The 19,217-nt window shown below is 43.9% G+C and overlaps 2 protein-coding genes across 5 annotated transcripts in view; one reads left to right on the forward strand and one right to left on the reverse strand.

Annotated features, from left to right (window-relative positions):
- Positions 1-16,933, reverse strand: fkbp15b (FKBP prolyl isomerase family member 15b). Of its 2 annotated transcripts, none has more exons than XM_053624108.1 (30): positions 16,876-16,933; positions 16,375-16,709; positions 13,565-13,665; positions 13,191-13,269; positions 12,559-12,628; positions 12,329-12,403; positions 12,132-12,230; positions 11,330-11,479; positions 10,791-10,859; positions 10,554-10,697; positions 10,332-10,459; positions 10,153-10,201; positions 9,194-9,319; positions 8,994-9,084; positions 8,808-8,884; positions 8,317-8,404; positions 7,919-8,028; positions 7,270-7,368; positions 7,089-7,183; positions 6,542-6,644; positions 5,905-6,076; positions 5,647-5,783; positions 5,385-5,540; positions 4,905-5,057; positions 4,166-4,258; positions 3,947-4,066; positions 3,745-3,852; positions 2,869-3,587; positions 2,038-2,149; positions 1-544 (listed from the first exon to the last, which is right to left on the reverse strand). In XM_053624108.1, exons 2-30 carry the CDS (start codon positions 16,422-16,424, stop codon positions 467-469), a joined length of 3,651 nt encoding a protein of 1,216 aa, XP_053480083.1. In that variant the 5' UTR covers positions 16,425-16,709; positions 16,876-16,933; the 3' UTR covers positions 1-466. The 2 variants fall into 2 exon arrangements, with proteins under 2 accessions (XP_053480083.1, XP_053480082.1); XM_053624107.1 differs by having other exon boundaries at positions 12,329-12,406.
- The window catches only part of LOC128607359 (uncharacterized), a 6,060-nt gene continuing 3,769 nt past the window's right edge, over positions 16,927-19,217 (forward strand). For all 3 annotated transcript variants that reach the window (XM_053624124.1, XM_053624126.1, XM_053624125.1), the window contains exons 1-3: positions 16,927-17,053; positions 17,603-17,804; positions 18,753-18,879. In XM_053624124.1, the coding sequence (XP_053480099.1) occupies positions 17,648-17,804; positions 18,753-18,879 (284 nt within the window). In that variant the 5' untranslated portion in view covers positions 16,927-17,053; positions 17,603-17,647. The remainder of the gene's footprint in view (positions 17,054-17,602; positions 17,805-18,752; positions 18,880-19,217) is intronic.

The following is a 19,217-nucleotide window of genomic DNA, read 5'->3' on the forward strand; positions in this document are numbered from 1 at the left end:
GAAGATTAGCCAGCTCGTCTTTTATTATTTATTCTTAAATCCAGAAGACCTTTCTGTTAGTAAAGAGTACAAACCTTAAGACACATCCATACAGCAGCTACTCCACAGCGTTCTGGCATGTTAAAACGTCTTTAAAAAATGAAGTGTAGATCATTTCTTGGGCATGTTTCAGGCTACAAATGAAATCTGGTTTGAGAGATTTGAGAAATAAACGTGATTGAGTTATTTAAAAAAAAAAAAAAAAAAATTCCAGGATTTCCAGTCGGACTAAGTCCAGGAAGTTCCGCTCTCCTTTGGAAACATGGACAACAACGAAGAGTTTGGGAAAAGGAGGAGGAGCTTCAGATTCCGGCCTAGCCGCTTGCTTCTGCCCTCTCGGGTTCCGTCAACAGGGCATCTGTTTTCCGTGGGAACCGTTACCCAGGAGACAGACGGTGGTGGTTTTGCTTCTCGGTTGAGGGCGAGGTCAGCTCAGCCAGTCCAGATCGTCGTCATCGCTGTCGTCTCCGAACAGAGGGGCGGGAGGGGGGCGTCCTTTTAAACTCTAACGACCAATCGGACAGCACATGGAAGGGTCACATTCACAACTAATTAGTCAATAAAAACCTTCAAGGATGAAGTACACTTACTTAGTAGTAACACCAAAACTACGTTCCTTTACGACTCGATGCGTTTTTAAAGGAGATGTTCAGCAAAAACGGACAAGTTTACCTCTCGCGTCAAAAGAAGTCGATTAGCTAACACGTGCCCGGTTTACTAGATGATCGTTAATTAGCTGCGTTAGACTCGTAGAGAAGTGTTTGCATTATTTAGAACAAAAATTTCACCAACAAATTTCTTAGTCGCTAAAGGATTTCGCAGAGTTTCTTTTTGGGGATTGTTGCGGCCAAAACGCTCGATTTTACTGCAGCTTTTTTCGAAAATTTGCGATGCAACACGCAGTGTTTTTGTTTTTCTCTGAAAACTACTCGAATCGGTGAAATCGCGATCGCACGAAATAGTTTTGCACGCTCTTTCGCAGTGATGTTTGTCGGTAAACAGACCTCTGTAGCTGTACTGGTGTTCGACGCACGTGAACCGAAGAGGGCGTTGGCTGAACGCGCGTCGTGATGACGTCACGTGACTCGGCCCGAATTCTGAAAAATTGCGAATGTTAAGGAGTTTGATTTGACACTGCGTTCATTTCTGCGATTGCAAAAATCGGGACTTCTTTATGGCTAGTTTATGCTCAACTTCTGGAACGTTCTAAAGCGTTTTTCTGCCACAAGACCAAATAAAAACAGTTTATTTTTCGTTTACTCGTAAATTTAGCCACAAGGAAATCCACTCCGAATTATCTGCATGGTAATATTTCATATTCATTCATCTCTTCAGAATCTAAGTTTTATTTTATAACGAGTTGACTCCTTAATTAAACTGGTCTACTTGCTGATGGAGGCACGGTGGGATCCATCCCTCGCTTCATTCATCTCAACCTTAAGACATGCAGCGGCGCTTTAGTCCTTTAGTCTGTCACGCTCGCCGTCTTGTAGATCGCGGACCAGCCGAGCCGAGTAACTCGACGCGACTGCGCTGAGTCTTAACGCTTACGTTTGAAATGTTTTCTCTTATTAAACACCAAACTTTTCATGGGAACAAACGAAAATACCAAATCGATAACAGCACCGACCGACGAAGAATCGCTAAACGCGTCACAAACGGTTCCATAAAAACACATCGAACTTGTTTCGGCGTCTGGTTTGTGCTCGAGGTTCTTCGTCGTCCCGTTCCAACCTTCATCAACGTTCATCGCTAACGATCCCCTCCCCCACCCCCACAACATAACATCATCATCACAGCGCAGTGCGAGAACATGCAAGAGATTCCTGAAAGAACTCAACTGATTAGGACAAATAATGATTTTAGGCATGTGGTTAATATTTATTAATTGTGTTAGTTAGTACTAGGATGGAGGTGAGTTTAGTTACAGCAAACAGGAAGTCACATAGATATGGTGTGCGTGTGTGCGTGTGTGTGGCAACGATGCTCCCGGCTCACCAGCTCCTCCTCTTCATCTTCCTCACTGGTTGGCAGCGGTGGGGGTTTAGTCGGGGCGGGGCTCTGGAAAAATGGCTCCTCTGAATTCACCCCTTCCGCCCGCTCTGATGGACTGAGAGGACGGGGCAGGACAAACAAAAAGAGGACAAAGACAGACACGGAGTCGAGAGGACGCATGATTACACTTAATCACCCGGACAACACCATCAGGGTAATGGGGGGGGGGGCTATTGTGCTGGGGGTAGTTGGGGGTGTTTGTTAGTCATTAGCAATGAATTACAGTAAGGATTGACTGATAGATTCTACCATTTCTACAACTGACTAGTTATAGAAAAGAGATGGGTGTTAGTTGGCTGGATTTATCGCTACATCCGTGTCTCTGCCTTTAGCGGCTACGTGCTAGCTAGCTGGAGCACGAGCTTCGTTCGTTGCCCAGTTTATGCTCAGCGTCTTGTTCGGCAACAAATCCTTAACAGCAAGCGCACCGTGTGAAATCCGCTCCGTTCGAACCATTTCTGTCGAGTAAAGCCAGTTGTTTCGGGCTGCCGGTTTCTATGGCAACATGACGTTAAAACAGATACGAGTGTCGTACGGCTGCGACAGCCAGAGTCGTATTTGAACATTCTTCACACTTTACTTTGATGTCTGAAGGATAAATTTTATAATCTATACAAGAGGAAGCCACGCTATATTGCTATAAAATAATAAGCCTTCGTTTAAAGCAGGTTAAATCCTGATAGTTTTGTTTCGTTTCACTACGCTCAACGAGACAAATTTTCTCAATCTGTTCATCTTGACGGATGTTTCTAGCGATGCTAACGCTAAGCTTACCTGCTGGGCTGTGCTGCCGGTTCTGTGCCGTGCTCTTCCTCAGTGTCTGGGGGAGGTGGGGGGTTCTTCGGGGGTCCGGTGTGAATGGTTTCATCCGGTTCCGATTTGTCTGGCAGACCCACAGTGCTCCCACTCTTAGCCACCACTTCCTCTTCAGGTGTGATGCCACCCAGTGGACCTTCGTTCACTTCCTCTTTGGGAACGACGTCATCGTGCGTCTGAATCGGTGTCGCGACGTCAGACTGCACGAGCTCGCCCTCTTCGAGGCGATCCGATCCTTCTCCCGTCTCCTTCATTTCCTCTTCGACTCTGACGACTTCCTGTTCACCTTTCGTTATCTCTTCGACTCTGACGACTTCCTGTTCACCTTTCGTTATCTCTTCGACTCTGACGACTTCCTGTTCACCTTTCGTTATCTCTTCGACTCTGACGACTTTCTCTTCGCCCTTATCTTCCTCTTTACCTCGGACAACTTCCTGTCCGCCCTTCTCTTCCTCCTCTACATTCTCTGGTTCTTTAGTCTTCTCCTCCGTCACTTGGCCATCTTCTTCCTCTTTCTTTCCGTTCACGTGCACCTCCTGCGCGTGGTTCTCCTGCTCCTCGGACTGCGCTTCACTCCTCCCGTCCTCCTCTTCTTCCTCTTCGTCTTCGTCCTCCTCTTTCTCGTTATTCTCGGTCGAGGGCGGTTCAGATTTCGAGAGCAGCTGCAGGGTGACGTTCTGGGGGAAATCAACAGCAACTGAGCGCCGGCGGTCTTTGCTAAAAACGTCGCAGTCATGCGCTATAGTCTTTTCCTTTGTGTTTAGAAAATTACCGTATTCTCTGGAGTATACGTGTTTGTTTGTTTTTTATACAGTAAAGCTGATATTTGTTCACCTTAATGGTGTTGACCAGCACGCCCAGCACCACAGTGCCGGTGTACGTCTCGTGGAGCTCGAACTCCCCCCGTAAAGATTGGAACACTCCATTCATCACACGCTTCACCTGCTCACACACACACACAGGGGACAGTCAAGAAGCTGGATGTATGATGGTTTCTGGTATCGTGTGTGTGTGCGCGTGTGTGTGTGCGTGTCACCTCTCCTGTAATGTCCGTGTCCTGTACTGGCCGCTGCTCTGCCAGTCTCCTCTCCAGCTCTGAAACTCGCACCTCCCCCTGCTCCCTCACTGACTCCGCCCTCTTCTCCAACTCACGACACTGCAACACCACATTCGCCCGTGCATTCATAATTACAGTGTTTTTACCCCCCCCTGTATATTATGAAAACCTTTTCATTATTCATTTTCTCCGCCTGACCTTATCTCTCAGGGCCTGAAGCTCATCCCCTTGGTCTTGTTGCCGTAGTAACCGTTGCTCCTCCTCCTCTTTGGATTGCTTGATAGCAGAGAACTGTTGAGAGAGAGAGAGAGAGAGAGATTTCTCCATATGACTGATGAAGGCCTGCTTTGTTTTGTCCGGCTCTAAAAACAGTCGCTTTCGTGAGATTCTTCACTGCGGAACAAAAAGTCCAGAGGGTGGAGCTGGACCTGATCCAACTCCTCCTACAACATTAACCCCTAACCCATGAGAAGCTCTGCAACACACCACCACCACCACACTTATCCAGCTTTAAAGACAAGGAAGGAGTGTGTCTCCCCACCCCGCTGAACTTTTAGTCTGACTCCGCCCGTTTAGGAGGAGCTGGTTCGGGTCTGACTCCACCCCCTGGACTTTTGGTTCTGTAATGAGGGGTACTTGGAATTCTGTTGGCGAGAAGAAAGACGCATGGTTCTATTTTATGGCGATAACCTGGTGCTTGTTGGAGAAATCGAACTTTCCATCAATCCCACAAATGCGTGTGCATATACAAGAGGAATTATTTTACGGTAATTAATATTCTATCATCATTCATACTTTATTACTGGATTAGAGTTGTTTAGCTGAATACAAAAATTTGTACATTGAATGAATTTGATATTAATCGCTGCTCATGATCAATCAAAGCTTAGAGAAAGAACTGGGGAAAAAAAAAAAGTGTGTGTGTGTGTGTGTGTACCTTGTCCTGTAGCTGGGCGAGTTTGAGCTGCAGTGTGTCTCTCTGCTCAGTGAGTTCGGTCACTTCTCTGTTCTGCTGTTCTCTTGCTGAAGCCAGAGCTCGCTCACACTTCGCCTGCCACTCGCGCTCCACATCTGCCTGCAGCTGTGCTAACTGCACGCACACACACACACACAGATAATAGATCGTTCTCCTGATGCCAGAACACCTTTGTAAAGGTACTACTGTCTTTAATAAATATTGAAATAAATAAATAAAATACACTGCCTTATTAAAAATGACAGACGATATGAATATGCATGGTCATGCAAATTAGAGGCACGCCCACATCCTCCACTATTATAATAAGGCAAGTGCCATATTGAGGAAAAAATGATTCTGCATGACTGACTCAGAAGAGACATCTGACACACACTCTCTCTCGCTCTCTCTCACACACACACACACACACACACACACACACACACACACACAGAGTACCTGCTCAGCAGCCGCCTGGTTTGTGTTGGTCCGGGCTTGACGCAGTTGACTCCGGAGTTGGTCCATCTCCATCTGACTGGCCTTCCTCACCTCCTCCAACTCCTCATCACAGCGCTGTCTCTCCGCCTGCCACTTCCTCTTCCTGTCTGACAGAGTCTAAAACACACACACACACACACACACACACACACACACACACAGATTAAGAACATTCCTGTGGAAAATGTATAGCACATGTAAACATATTTGAAGACCCCCTCACTCGATCCAGACTCTCTTTCTCGCTCTTCAGGTCCTGCAGCTCCTCGTCCAGGCTGCTCAGCTTCAGCTCCACCTCCTTCCGCTTCTGTTTCTCGGCTCTGTACTGCAACTGCGCCTGCTCCGCTGACTCCTTCATCTCTGAAACACACACACACATACACACACACACACCTCTTAACGGTTTATGTTCTCAACATCATGTGTAATCCTGCTCCTAACACTGTGTCGAATGATCAGCAGGAGGTAGAGCGTTCCTCACCCTGCAGCTGGTTCTCTGCAGCCGTGCGCTGCGTGCAGTGCTGCTGTCCCTCCTGCAGGGCGGCGTTCAGGCTCGACTGCAGAGCCACCGCTTTCTGACGCTGTGCGGTCAGTTCCAACTGCAGCTCCGACACTCGCGCCGTAGAGCTGGCCAGCTCGTCCGTCAACCTCGCCTACAAACACACACACACACCTTATACTTTAACATCAACACCTGCAAACTGCTCCAGAGCAGGAGAAACAGATAAGACAATGAAAATGAGACTAAACTAAAGACGGACGGCTGTGTGTCGGCTGAAACAGAACTCGCAGCTGATGGGCAGAAAAAAAAAAAAAACAGTTATGAAATGGATGAAACGAATTAAAAAGCAAAAATGAGACGGATGAAGAGGAAAGCGGCAGGGATGAGGACGCTCACCTGGTTCCTGCCCACGTCCTGTGGCAGTGCATGCTGGGAAAAGAAAGTAGTCACTACCACCTCACTGCCCCTCGGCCAATCAGATCAGATCAGATTAACCGATCTGGTTGCATTTTAGCTTCCCGAGTTAAACAGTTCAAGCAGAACAAAATAAGAAGTGTATCTACAGAGTTAAAGCGTTCAGCGTGTAGCGCGGTTGTGGGCGTGTCCGTGTCCGCACCTTTTCCTGTTCTGCATGCAGTATTCGTGCCTGGTTCTGCTCACTCGAGTTCTTCAGAGAGTCGTTCCGCTGCTCCATCAGCATATTACTCTGCTCCATGCACCTACACACACACACACACACACACACACACAGACACACACACACACACAGACACACAGACACAGACACACACACAGACACACACACAGACACACACACAGACACACACACAGACACACACACACACACACACACACACACACACACACACACACACACACACACACACACAATCCCACAATCTAAATTCACAAGTATCTAGACAAAATAAAGAAATGTCCAAACTGATGAGATAATAAATTGAGTGAATGAGACACCAAGTCAAAAATAAGGCCATGCGATGCAGAAATAGCGAGACGTTACGCCAAAATAACGCTAAAGTTGAAAATAATAGTGTGACATGCTGTTTAGAAATAATGAGATTTCTACTGAACTCAGAAATAAACAACAAGATGTTAAGTATATAAAATATCACGATCCAAAAGAACCACAGTGAATCTTTAACCTCTGGTTCTGGTTGATGAGTTCTCCGATCTTGCGGTTCTGCTCTTCGATGCGCAAGCTCTTCTCAAACACCTCTTTCTTCAGGCACTCGTTTTCCTAAAAAGAAAACACACACACTGTCAACATTCCTCTCACCGTTGGACTCTGTCGACGGAGGAAGGATGCGACACGGCGAACGTTACCTGGATGATGCGTTGGATGGTGTTCGTGATCATCGCCGTATCCATGGAGACGTTGGACAAGCCCAGAGAGAGCCCGCCCTGCTTGTGCAGCTCCTCGACCTGATAGGACGAGACGACGTGTCGATTAAATTCCAAACTCAAACGTAAGCTACTTATTTATTTTTTAAAATATATTTTATATAATGATCGAACTGTTTTTGGAAAGTTGAGAATTGTCAAAGCACTTCTATTGCTTTTTAATTTTTTTTTAAATTACTATTAAGAAAAAAATAAATAAAAAACAAATACCGAACATGTGACCGGAGTGTTACTGTAGTATAAAATATAAACACCCAATCGTATTACGATATGCAAATGCGGACCAACAGACACCACTTAAGCGTTCATTAAGCGAAGGAGGACGGGTCGGGGGTGTGTTTCTAATTTGCATATTCATTGCAAATTCCCCACGAATACTTTAAACGGTGAAGAAAACGCTTCTGTGTTTTTTCTTCCGTTATCTAACGTTCACAGGAAGCGATGTTTTCCTTCGATCCGAGAAGAAACTCTGAGAAGAAGCGAGTTGAATCCTGCGAGTTGATCGCGTCTCAGTGTTTAGCCTAGTTAGTGATTATTAGAGCAGCGGTGCGCGTGTTAGAAAACGTCTAACCTTGGCAGCTAATTGGTCCACTTTATCGCCCACTTTGCCGACGGCCAATCGGATCTCGGTGTTGTGCTGCCGGGCTTCCGTCATCAAAAAGGATGTGACATCACCGCTTCCTGGAGGGCGATGAAACAGTGAGTGTCACATAAAGTATTAACTTGCGGTCACAAATGGATGTTCTGGCTAAATAAATAAATAAATAAATAAATAAATACATAAATAAATAAATAAATAAATAAATGGCCTCTGCAATAATCACAATCTGCCTTTTTTTTTTGGAAAGAGAACTTATGTCACGTTCTACATCAGTATGTTTGCAGGAGATGCACAGTTTAAGCACTGTGTAGAGTTAATAGTGTGTGTGTGTGTGTGTGTGTGTGTGTGTGTGTGTGTGTGTAGGTTACCTTGGTAAGGCACGGTCTGTGAAGGGTAAATCTGTCCCACCGGTTGTAAGTGAGAGGGAGCAGTCGTGGACTGAGTGTAAGTGTACGGCTGGGGATGGGGGGGGGGAACAAACACACACACACACACACACACAGAGATTAATTCCTAAACATAACGCTATTATGGAAGGAGTCTCCACTGTCAGTGCTAAAGCTGTACCTTAAAGTTTTCCAGCACAGGAAGGTCTCAAACAAAGAGAAGCTGGTGAGGAATCTATATAATGTGATATGTGATACCAGGAACTTTCTTCCGCAACATTAAACGTAACTATAAATGGATAAAAAGTATGACGTCATCCCTTAATAAGCAGAAAATTGTAATACTTGGCACCAAGTGTTTTATTCCTGTCATATCTGGTATTTTAAGACGCTGTAGTCGTGGTTACAGAGCATCAGAAATATTTGTTTAGGAGGTTAAATAAATAAATAAATAAATCCAACGCGCTGCTCACCTGGAAGCCGTGACCTGCAATGGGCATCATGGGTTGGGGATTGGCAGTTGCCATAGAAACGGGCATCAGGGCTGTTGCTGGAGACGGGAGAGGATACGATGTGACAGGGTTTACGTATGTAACATCTCACTACGCAGCAGGAGGGAAAACGAGGAAGTGTGTGAGGTGTGTGAAGTGTGTGTTCACCCTGCAGTGAGGCTTGAGGACCAGACGTGAGGTGCACCGGCTGAGGGGAGGGTGCAGGAGGATGCTCTTTCAATCGGGACACGCTCGGGTCCTGTGAGACACGTGTGCACGTAAGAGTTTTGGGACACGGTGTTATGGGAAAATAATCAAATAATCATGAACGTTTACATGGTTTTTGTTTATTGAATACTCATTAATACCTCCAGTTCAGAGTCGCTGGACTCGGCTTGCGAGGATGACAATGTTGGGCCGGCGAGGAAGGGCAGCATGGGCTGACCCATCTTCGCCATGCGGGAGATGAGCTTGGCTTTGGTCGCGTCCGGATTCTGAGGAAATAAAAAAGACTGAGAAAACACTAAATAATACGCTGGCAGAATTTCTGCAAACGTATTCAGATTCAAAGAGTCAACTTGTGAAAGGATTCACGATTGTGGAAAGACTGAAAAGATTCAGATTTGAAAAGGATTCAAAAGATTCACTTTGTACAATTGACTCAAAGATTCGTAGTGTGAACGAGCCGTGAAGGGGTTCCGTGATTCAGACTCTGAAAAGATTCAAAGATTCGACTCGTTAAACGGTTCAAAGATTTCGGCTGTGAAAGGATTCAAATATTCAGCCGGTAAAAAAAGTATTCAAAAGATTCAAATTAAGAAAGGATTCAGATAGTCCAAAAAGTTCAGAGATTCGGATTGTGAACGGATTCAGACGTTCAGACCGTTAAAGGATTCGAGACTTGTGTGACGTCGTGAATCGGTTCGAAGATTCGGATCGTGAATTGATGTTTCAAAAGATTCAAATTATGAAAGCTTTCGGAAAATCGGATGGTGAAAGGATTCAAATGTTCAGATTTTCAAAAAGATTCAAAAGATTCAAATTGTGCAGGAGCTCAAAAGTATACGTGGCGATATTTCTTTTATTTTAGAATTGAATCAGATGAACCAATCAGGTATTGAATCAGAAATTTAATTCCGATTGATCTCAGTCAGTTTGCTGTAATACTAATTTTTATTCGGATTTAGCCTCCGTTCAGATTCTTAGGCCGCGTAATAAAATCTTAAACTAGACCTGGTCTCTATAAACTTTCTAGCACTCATACCAGCATCAGAATTTTAGGAGAAAGAGAAATAAATTACTGAACAAAGAGGAGGAGGCTACTCACTGCTAGTTGCTCGCTCAGTGAGTTGGATTTAGCTCGTAGTGGTGGTTCACTGAAAGAAGAAAAGAATCAAAATCAGAAGAATATAAGTGTAAAGAAAACCCGTATTCAACAAACAGCACTTATTATACACTCATACTGTCTTATATGTGACATAAAGCACTTGCTCCTCGCTCTCGTACCCTGATCTGCTAGCTGCGGAGGTGAGATCTGGCCCCAGACTCTCCACGCTGGGGGCGGGAGAGGGGACAGCGGTGTCCCTGGAGCTCACGACGGTCCTCTCGGCTCCGGCGTCTTTAGCAAACTTCACCTGCACAATCATACACACATGCAACGGTGTCAAAATTCCTTCCTTAGAAGCAACGCATCCACTGAGGAACTGAAAGAGTTTTCTCTTCTCTCACTCTACGAATTTCTGCCTCGAACACCAGAGTGCTGTCCGCAGGGACTCGTCCCGGGACGCCCTGCGATCCGTACGCCAGAGCCGAGGGAATCACGAGGAGACGGCGCCCTCCTTTACGCATGTTCAACATGCCCTCCTCCCAGCCCTGAGAGAGAGAGAGAGAGAGAGAGAGAATTTTTTAAATAAACAGCCAACACCTTAATTTATTCAAATGACAGCAGCTCTGGTTCATGCTCACCTTAATGACTTTTCCAGCACCGAGCTTCATTCTCAGAAGCTTGTCCTTATTTAAATTGGAGTCAAACATCTGGGGACACACAATGTAAAGTCAGAAAAACGCCCCGAAAAGCTTAAAAATAAATAAATAAATAAATATTACTGCTCAAGTGTGAGGTCACAAAATAGGCTCAACTTGGAATTTGAACCAATCACGTCTGATATGCAAATTATTTGAGGATGACAATACGGTACCCAAATAATGGTTGTTACGGTAACACTATATTCTTACAAGCAGTTACTCGAAGTATGTTTTATATTTGTACAATTATATGAATAACCTCAGCGCCTTTAAACGATAGCGACTAAATCAGGGTTGTCATGGTAACCCTATATTTTGCCAGGTTTTGGCCTCTGAACCAATCAAATTTGATATTAAAGGATGACAAGGGGCTGTAAATGTCTAGCAACATTTGAATATTAATGCATATTCATAGAACGTGTTGATTTTAAAGTCAGCGATACGTGAACGGTGAGCTGGATATCGTTTCGGGTTCCCACCTGGCCGATGGTGTGGTTCTGCAGCAGCCAGCCTGTGTAGGCTACCTCTAGAAAATCTCCGTTCTCTACTCCCTGACCCTCCCCGAGCACCAGGTCCTGAATCACCACCATCTCCAGAGGAGAAACGCAGTTCGCTTTGGCCAGACACACCTGAAATAATACACACAGAACATAAAAAAAGTATCACCTACTTACAGTATCATCTGCTTTACTTCCAGCTTTCCAGCAAAGTTTCTCCACGCGTTATTCTTAGGGTGGGGCGGAAGAATATCAAACCCAGTCGAAGGTAAAGGAAAGAAGTCTTCCCAGTCATCCAAGATGGCCGGCCCGTATTAGAGATCGACCGGTTTTGGCGATTAATCGGCAACGATAACGGCTTACTGGAACGGTATATCGGTGATCTGCAAAACTCCACACTGAGAGTTTTTCCCCGCCGAGAAGGGTCCGCGATCATTATACGGTACGAGAGCGGCCTCTAGAGGCGAAATAAAAACTACAGCTGACAAATTTTGTTGTGTTATTTGAAGCGTTTGGTTTTTTTTTACTAACTTTTAGCTACAAGTACATTAGCGAAAAACTGAAGAAGCAAACGTCAAGACACCAAACACGTCTCCAGCTGTTATAGTAGTTTGCCATCCCATAATACTAACCACTACATTCTAACTGCTCTGATGCCGTCCCGTCGCTGTGCCAATAAGACAAAAACTAAACTAGATGACGCCATCACAGGACATCATGTGGCTTGCGTGGTCTATTTTTTTCAGGATCGGGCATATCGCGGTTTTTTTTCACTCTAGCGTACCTCTTTACAGAAATCGGTGGCGGCGTTCTCCGACTCGAACATGAGAGACCAGTTCTGCCGATGATCATCATAAAAGGTGCAGTAGTTACTGGGCTGGACCTGAGACAGGAAACAGAGACATCGAGAAGAGTGGATAAGAAGACGGGGGAACACTTTGGCGAGATTTAGGACTATCACACGGGTAACAGGAAACCCACAGTGAAGGAGAAGGCCGAGTGAATCCTGGCCGCCGTCAACGGTTTCTGCTGGCTGGCGTACAGCAGCAGCTTATACTGCTAAAGAGATCGAGACACAGATAGACTATTAATGACAGTAAAATACATTCCCTTATCGGAACATGTTGATCAGGTTCATTAGGTGTGTACTATGTCCAACGAAAGGCTTGGCATGGAGTAAAATGTAAGCGTAAAATGGCGTCTCCACCCACCTCCTTGTTGGTGTGGTTTCCTAACACCGCAGCTCCCAGCTTGCCTTGCTTCATATACTGTCCATTAACACTGCAAAAGCAACGAAGATTAACAGTGACAGTCTGCGAAACTATCCTGTCCCTGATTCATGAAGCTTTCTGCGAAAGCAGAAGGTTTATTAAACTGTGACTACGACTGGATTATTTGAAACGCTAGAACAGTTCTTTCTAGATTTTTCTTCTTCAAAAAAAAAAACATCGTTAGTGCGTCGTTAATATCCTTGCGTGTCGTCGTTTTCAACAGTATGTTTTCATTTTAAATAAATAAGTAAATAAATAAATAAATAAATAAAATACGGTGCTGGAGTTTGCTACACATCTTAAATTTTAATGCGCGTTTTTATCCTAAATCCAACGCATATCCGAAGTTCGAATTTTAATTCGACCGCCCTAGATCAGACCCGAGGACAGAGGCACCGCGAGCGGCTAAACGTTGGTGACGTTCGAGATCGGCAAAAACGATCGCGGTCACGACGGTATATCGTACGATAAATCGATAACGTGATTATCGTGACAGGCGTGGTATTAACCGAAACGTCAGTGCTCCGTTAATGATGATGATGATGATGATGATGAAGAAACGCAACACTCACTATCTGTAGGCGTGAACGGCCGTGGCGAAGAGCACAGCGGGGGATCCGGGCGGAGGAGCGGCTTTCTGAGCAGGTGGACCTGGAAAACATTCACAACAACAGGTCTAAAATCAATATTGAGCTTCTGCTTTAAAAAGAAAGACGTCACTAGACATCACGCTCGGCATTTTGAGCATCCTGTACTAGCGCCGTGTCGTTCTCAAAGGAGTCGACTCTCAGAGTCGTTCTCAAAGGAGTCGATTCTTCCGCTGAAAGCATATTACACTGTAAAGTGTAAACTGCGTTTGACTTGCAATCTTTCATGAAACAAATGAACCCCCCCACCCTTTAACCGCCAGCCTTCAGGTCCTCAGACCCTCCACCCGAGAGCGTACCTGAGCTCTTACGTGGTTGTTTGGGGGCCGTGTAGTGGAACGACTCATTGACCTGGCCGCTGGCCGTCTGGTCCAAGCTGAACAGAGAAGCTAATTTCGCCCTGTGATCACACAGACAGAGAGAGAGAGAGAGAGAGAGAGAGAGAGAGAGAGAGAGAGAGAGAGAGAGAGAGAGCGCGAGCATTTAACACTTAATTATCAAAACATCCTTGACATCACACCAGCGGGTTTTTTTTTTTAACGATTACAAGAAAACAAGCACTAAGTGCTTGGCCCCCTAAATGTAGGAATCGTTTAAACCTATCGCGCGTCTTCATAAATCAGGTTTTATAAATGAAATAATCCCTCAGATTATTTATTTCAATTATTAAAGTGTTGTTTTGTAAACCCCCCGCCCCCCGCCCCCCCAAGTACGTGTAATTTACAGAAACCTGTCATTTTTCTTACAAACCGTTTAAATAATAATAAATCTCATTACACCTTAAAATAATCAAGAAAAAAAATTCAGATTCAAAAAATTCAGAAGAAAAAATGATACGGCCAGTTTATAATTCAATTAGAATATAACTTTAACCGGAGCAATTACAAACCGATAAACACACAGATATATAAAATAAATAAATAAATAATCGTACGCGTAAACGAATAAATCTCATTCATAGGAATGATTAAAATGAATAAATAATTATAATTCGTTCAGTATAATTAACTATTTGAGTTATTCATTTTCATTTATTTAGACAGATTTTGGGTTTTTTTTATCAACTTAGTAAACATTAGTTATTTGACGTATTTATTTCAATCATTATTTGAGTTATAAATGATTAATAACTCAAATAGCTCACACGTGATCACGCCACATCCACGCTACAGAAATGTGCATCACGGAGACGTTTCATAACTGCATTACATACTGCTACACTCACTCTCACACACACACACACACACACACACTGTTGTATCTCCCTCCACTTGTAGTCAGTGTCCCTCATTGCCTCCTTCCATCTTATTCTCCCACGATTCACTACTGCTAGAACCCTCCAAAAACCCTCCGAGGATCCATCAGAATCCGGTCAGAGCTCCAGCGCAGGTTCCGTCTCGGCCACTCGGAGACCGTCATGGTTTATTCACTGGATTAAACTTGGCGTCCATAAACACGACCATGTGAGTGGCATTAACACACACACACACACACACACACACACACACACACACACACACACACACACACACACAGGAACCTGAGCTGAACCTGAGCTCCAAATCCCATTGCTCGTGTTTTATTAAACACCGCCTATTCGATTTCTAGGTCTGCTTTATTATTTGTACAGCCTCGAATTAAAAAGGACAGTCAACCTCGTTTCAACAACAACTATTTAACCTACAAATACAATTTTTTTTTTGCACGCGGTAAACGACGAGGTACGTCATATTTGTTACTGCAGAAAGAGACTGTACCGTATCAGGATGCAGGTTTGGACAAACGATTTCATTCATTCCTTCATTAACTGTCCTGATATTGAGCTTTCCGCCGAGGGATAGCGATCTAAATCGGGGTTGTCATGGTAACCCTATATTTTGCCAGGTTTTGGCCTCTGAACCAATCAAATTTGATAAATATCAGCACCTTCGGTGGGAGGTGTTAGTACAGAAAGGATAACGCACTGATTCGGCAGAGCTGCGGTCCTAGAAAACGAAATCAACACCTTCTCACCAATCAGAATCCAGAATTCGACAGCGCTGTATAAGTATAAACTTAAAAGTCCCAAAAAGTTGGAGCGCTTCGAAACGTACCGCGTTATCCGAGTTTATTCGATACAGAATGACGTGTTGATGTAATTTCAAATGAAACAGGAAGTCAGGGCGGGACATATTGAGTGGCTCCTCCCACCTTTTTTAAAAACAGCCAATCGCACAAGGACGTGAACGTCGGCAAGGCGATTTTTTATAACGTCGGGGCGGGACACTTCAGAGAAGCGTCTAAGAGAGCGTTTGATCGGGCGGAAAATCTGAAGTGCAGAATGACGTCATCGAAATTGTTGATCCGTATCGGTGGTAGAGAGAGAGTGAGAGAGAGAGTACATTTTGAATGCGTATCTCTTCTAAATGAGAATTCTGTCGTTGTTTTGACACACACTAGCTTATAGATAACCTTAACGCTGACATATTCATACTACAAGCCACAAAACTCAATCATTTTGACTTCACGGGGACTTTAAACACTGCACGATCGAGGTCAGATTTCCTGTCCTGTCTTTTAGGTTTGTTTGGGGATGACTGTTTTTTTTCCCTCTCTTTCCCCCTGAGCACTATCTAGGCAGACTATTTATCTAGGGATGAAATATGTGAATTAGGACACAGCCTGTAAACAGCAGCACTGGAAAAACCCAACGCCAGTGAGGGTAAAAAAAAAAAGAAGAAGAAAAGCTAACCTGAGGTCACGTGACTGGTCATATGCGCCACTGACACACATCATTAACCGGAAATGAAGGGATGAAAGGATTGATCAAATCCGAAAATAAATAGTTACACACACACACACACACACACACACACACACACACACAAAATAAATAAATAAATAAATCTGACACGGAACAGGTTAACCGGAATTAAACACCAGGGGGAACTAACTTCTACTCAATTCATCCCTCATAGCTTTAGTGCACAGCTTAATGCTAGTTTGCATGATAAGCTTGCTATCAAAATACACAATATTCTGAATAAAAACACAATTCCCTAGCTAGACTTTCCCGTCTACATGAGTTAACGTTATTCGGCTTTCTTTTGTGCATGAGTAAGTCACTCACCCCCCTGTAGGAGACATGAAGTCTCCGTCTTCATCGTCAGCACCGAACATGTCTCCGTCTCAGCGCCGCACACACCCAGATAACCGTAATATACACATTTAATCCAAAATCACTTAATGAAAAAAACCCCGTTAAACAACGTGATCCGAATCAACAGTGGATAAGAAACATCCGAGCTAAACTTCTCTTCAACTTCCGGTTCCCACTGATCAGCTGACCTTCCACCTGACGCCAAGCCACACAGCTCCGAGTGCGCGTATATTCCTGGTGTTACGGTAGTCTCCATCAGGCGCTTCTCAGACAGTACTGTACATGTGCGTGTGTTTACATTGACGCTGCAAATCAATGCACAAAGGCGTCCAGTTGAGAAATACAGCATAAACACTAAACCAGGAAAAACACAAAACTCATACAGTACTGTACATGTGCGTGTCATTACATGCACGCTGAAAATCAATGCACAATGATGTCCAGTTGAGAAATACAGTATAAACACTCAACCAGGAAAGTCTTCTGAGACGTTATTGTGTGTGATTACCGTAAAACCTGTTGGTACGACAAACTCGAGGTTGCCAAGCAACCGGACTTTCCCTGTAACTAAACAACTAGTTATCTAAATGTGTGTGAACGACTTATCTTTAGGTTTGTGCTGTGTATATCCAATATGTCATGTGTTAAGGTAAGAAGAGTTGCAATGCATTCATTTTGCTTTATTTAACTTTATCACTATATATTTTTATTACACGTATTGTTAGGGTTTTTTTTTTTTATAAAACTGGCAACTCTACTCATTTTTGTTTTTGTTGTTGTTGTTGTACGCATTAATATAAGTGATAAAAGTATTGCAATATGATATGTTTGGCGTATCACCCATGACAAATACGTATTATGTATTATGCATATAAGTAAGGAATAAACACTCAGTGCCATGCTGTTACAGGAAAATAATCAAGGACGTGGTTGTGTAACAGTGCAGAGTCACTGTTACCATGCCAACATTGATCTGTTTTATTCCTCTTATACCACAGCAATCTGCCAAACAATGACATTTTCCATTTATTAAAGAACAAGTCTCCTTATAGTTACAATTTTTTAAATTATAGTTTTTATCTCCTTATAGTTACAGTTAATGTTGTGAAATGTCCACAAAACAGCTATATATATAGCAGCTAAATACTTCCTTGAACATCTGCGTATGTAGCAGTAACCCTGTGTTGCTGTATTCCAGTGAAGGTCATGTCCAAGCCTGAGGTTGTGCTGAAGTTTGGTCAGCATGGGGAGTCTAGGTGATGATGAGCAGCTGGATGAGGTTCACTGTTTATGGGCTCTATGTCCGCACCCGTGCTGCTGGGAGGCTGAGCGGCGCATCGCTGGAGGCGTTTACCGCCGCGCCGTCAGATTGCCAACTAAACACCGCGCTAACGTCGAAGGTCAAGAGCGCTCGCTCAGCCGAAAAACTTTCCTCTAGAGTTGAAGTTACAGTCTGTTGTTTATTTCATTTTTGTTATTTTTAATTGTTTCTAAGATTGTAATAATGATACGGTTTTAGAAAACCCCTGATTTGCATCATCCCACTACTTAATTCAATTTCAAGCTTCTGTTCACATTTTTCTGGCCTGGAAATAAACTCCGCCCTCAGCTGGGTGTAAAAAAAAAAAAAAAAAAAGCCTGCTTGGTTTTGCGTTAATTAAAAGGGAGGCGTACACAGAGGGTGTGGTTAACTGGGGGACAGGAAATGCGTTTCATGTGAATTTTATTGCAATTTGAACTGCTGCTCTCAGGCAGGTGATGGCCTGTAAAAGTTACAAACTGCTCCTTTAAATGTTTCGTTTTGGCATCACCAAGAACAGGACATCCCTCCAAAATAAATGAGCAAAAGGAGAAGACAAAAACATACCAGGGAGGCTGCCAAGAGACAACAGTTTTTCATATTCTTCACATATCTGGGCAATGGGGTAGGTTGGAAAAAAAAAACCCCATCCAAGCCCAACTAAAATCATTCCAAACCATGTGGCTAAATGTGTTAAGGTCTGATGAGACCAATTCCAAAATGTATGTTGGGTTAAAAATAAAAGCACATCACCATAAAAACACCGCTCTCATGGTGAAGCATGGTGTGGCAGCATCGTGCTTTAGGGCGACTTATTTTGAGCTTTGTGTTTATTTGTTGTGATTTTATTTAGTTCAAAAGAAAATATACAACATACAAAATCAAACTGTTGATGCTCAGTCCTTCTCACGAACTTCTGAACTGTTGTTGTTGTTGTTGTGCTTCAGTTCGAGTTACCAATCACAATGAATCTCAATTAGACCTTTGCGACACTCTGATTTTTTCTTCATGTGAAGCTCTGGCATCAGAACTGTCCTTTTATCTGCAGAAAGTTTTCCGTCCCTGGCGGTGGTGGATGTTTCCGAGTGGGCAGAAACGAGGACTGTGAGTTCTGGGAGCAGAATTCCCTCCCAGGCTGTACCTCCACGGAAAGACGCCACGCCAAGGGTTAAAACGTGAGTGATTCAGATATTCGCCATGATTCAGATATTCACTATTAGCACATTATGAGAGCGTAGTGTGGAATTAATACTGAAATCTGATTAATGATTGTGATAATTACGACTATTCATGCAGCAATGAATTAGTAATAAACCAGACTCTTATTAGATGTTCGCCATTTCCTCAGGCAGACATCATCATGTTTGTCCTTTTGTCCTTTTTAGACGTCTTGCCATCACGTTACATCGTATCACAATCGACGGGAAAAAAACGTGATCTGCTACTTCAGTCCGCATTTTCCATCCTCTAGTTTTCGGGGGCTTAAAGTGTTTGTGTTTAAATCCGGTGGTCT

Source organism: Ictalurus furcatus, chromosome 5, assembly GCF_023375685.1.
Source record: "Ictalurus furcatus strain D&B chromosome 5, Billie_1.0, whole genome shotgun sequence".
Taxonomy (NCBI): Eukaryota; Metazoa; Chordata; class Actinopteri; order Siluriformes; family Ictaluridae; genus Ictalurus; species Ictalurus furcatus.

Bases quoted from the DNA above. Each gene is read 5' to 3' on its own strand.
- fkbp15b (XM_053624107.1), bottom strand. From the start codon at position 16,424: ATGTTCGGTGCTGACGATGAAGACGGAGACTTCATGTCTCCTACAGGG. The intron at 5,541-5,646 runs GTGAGGGGGTCT...TGTGTGTTTTAG, and splicing joins AGAAAGAGAGTCTGGATCGA to ACTCTGTCAGACAGGAAGAG. The intron at 5,058-5,384 runs GTACTCTGTGTG...GTGTGCGTGCAG, and splicing joins ACCAGGCGGCTGCTGAGCAG to TTAGCACAGCTGCAGGCAGA.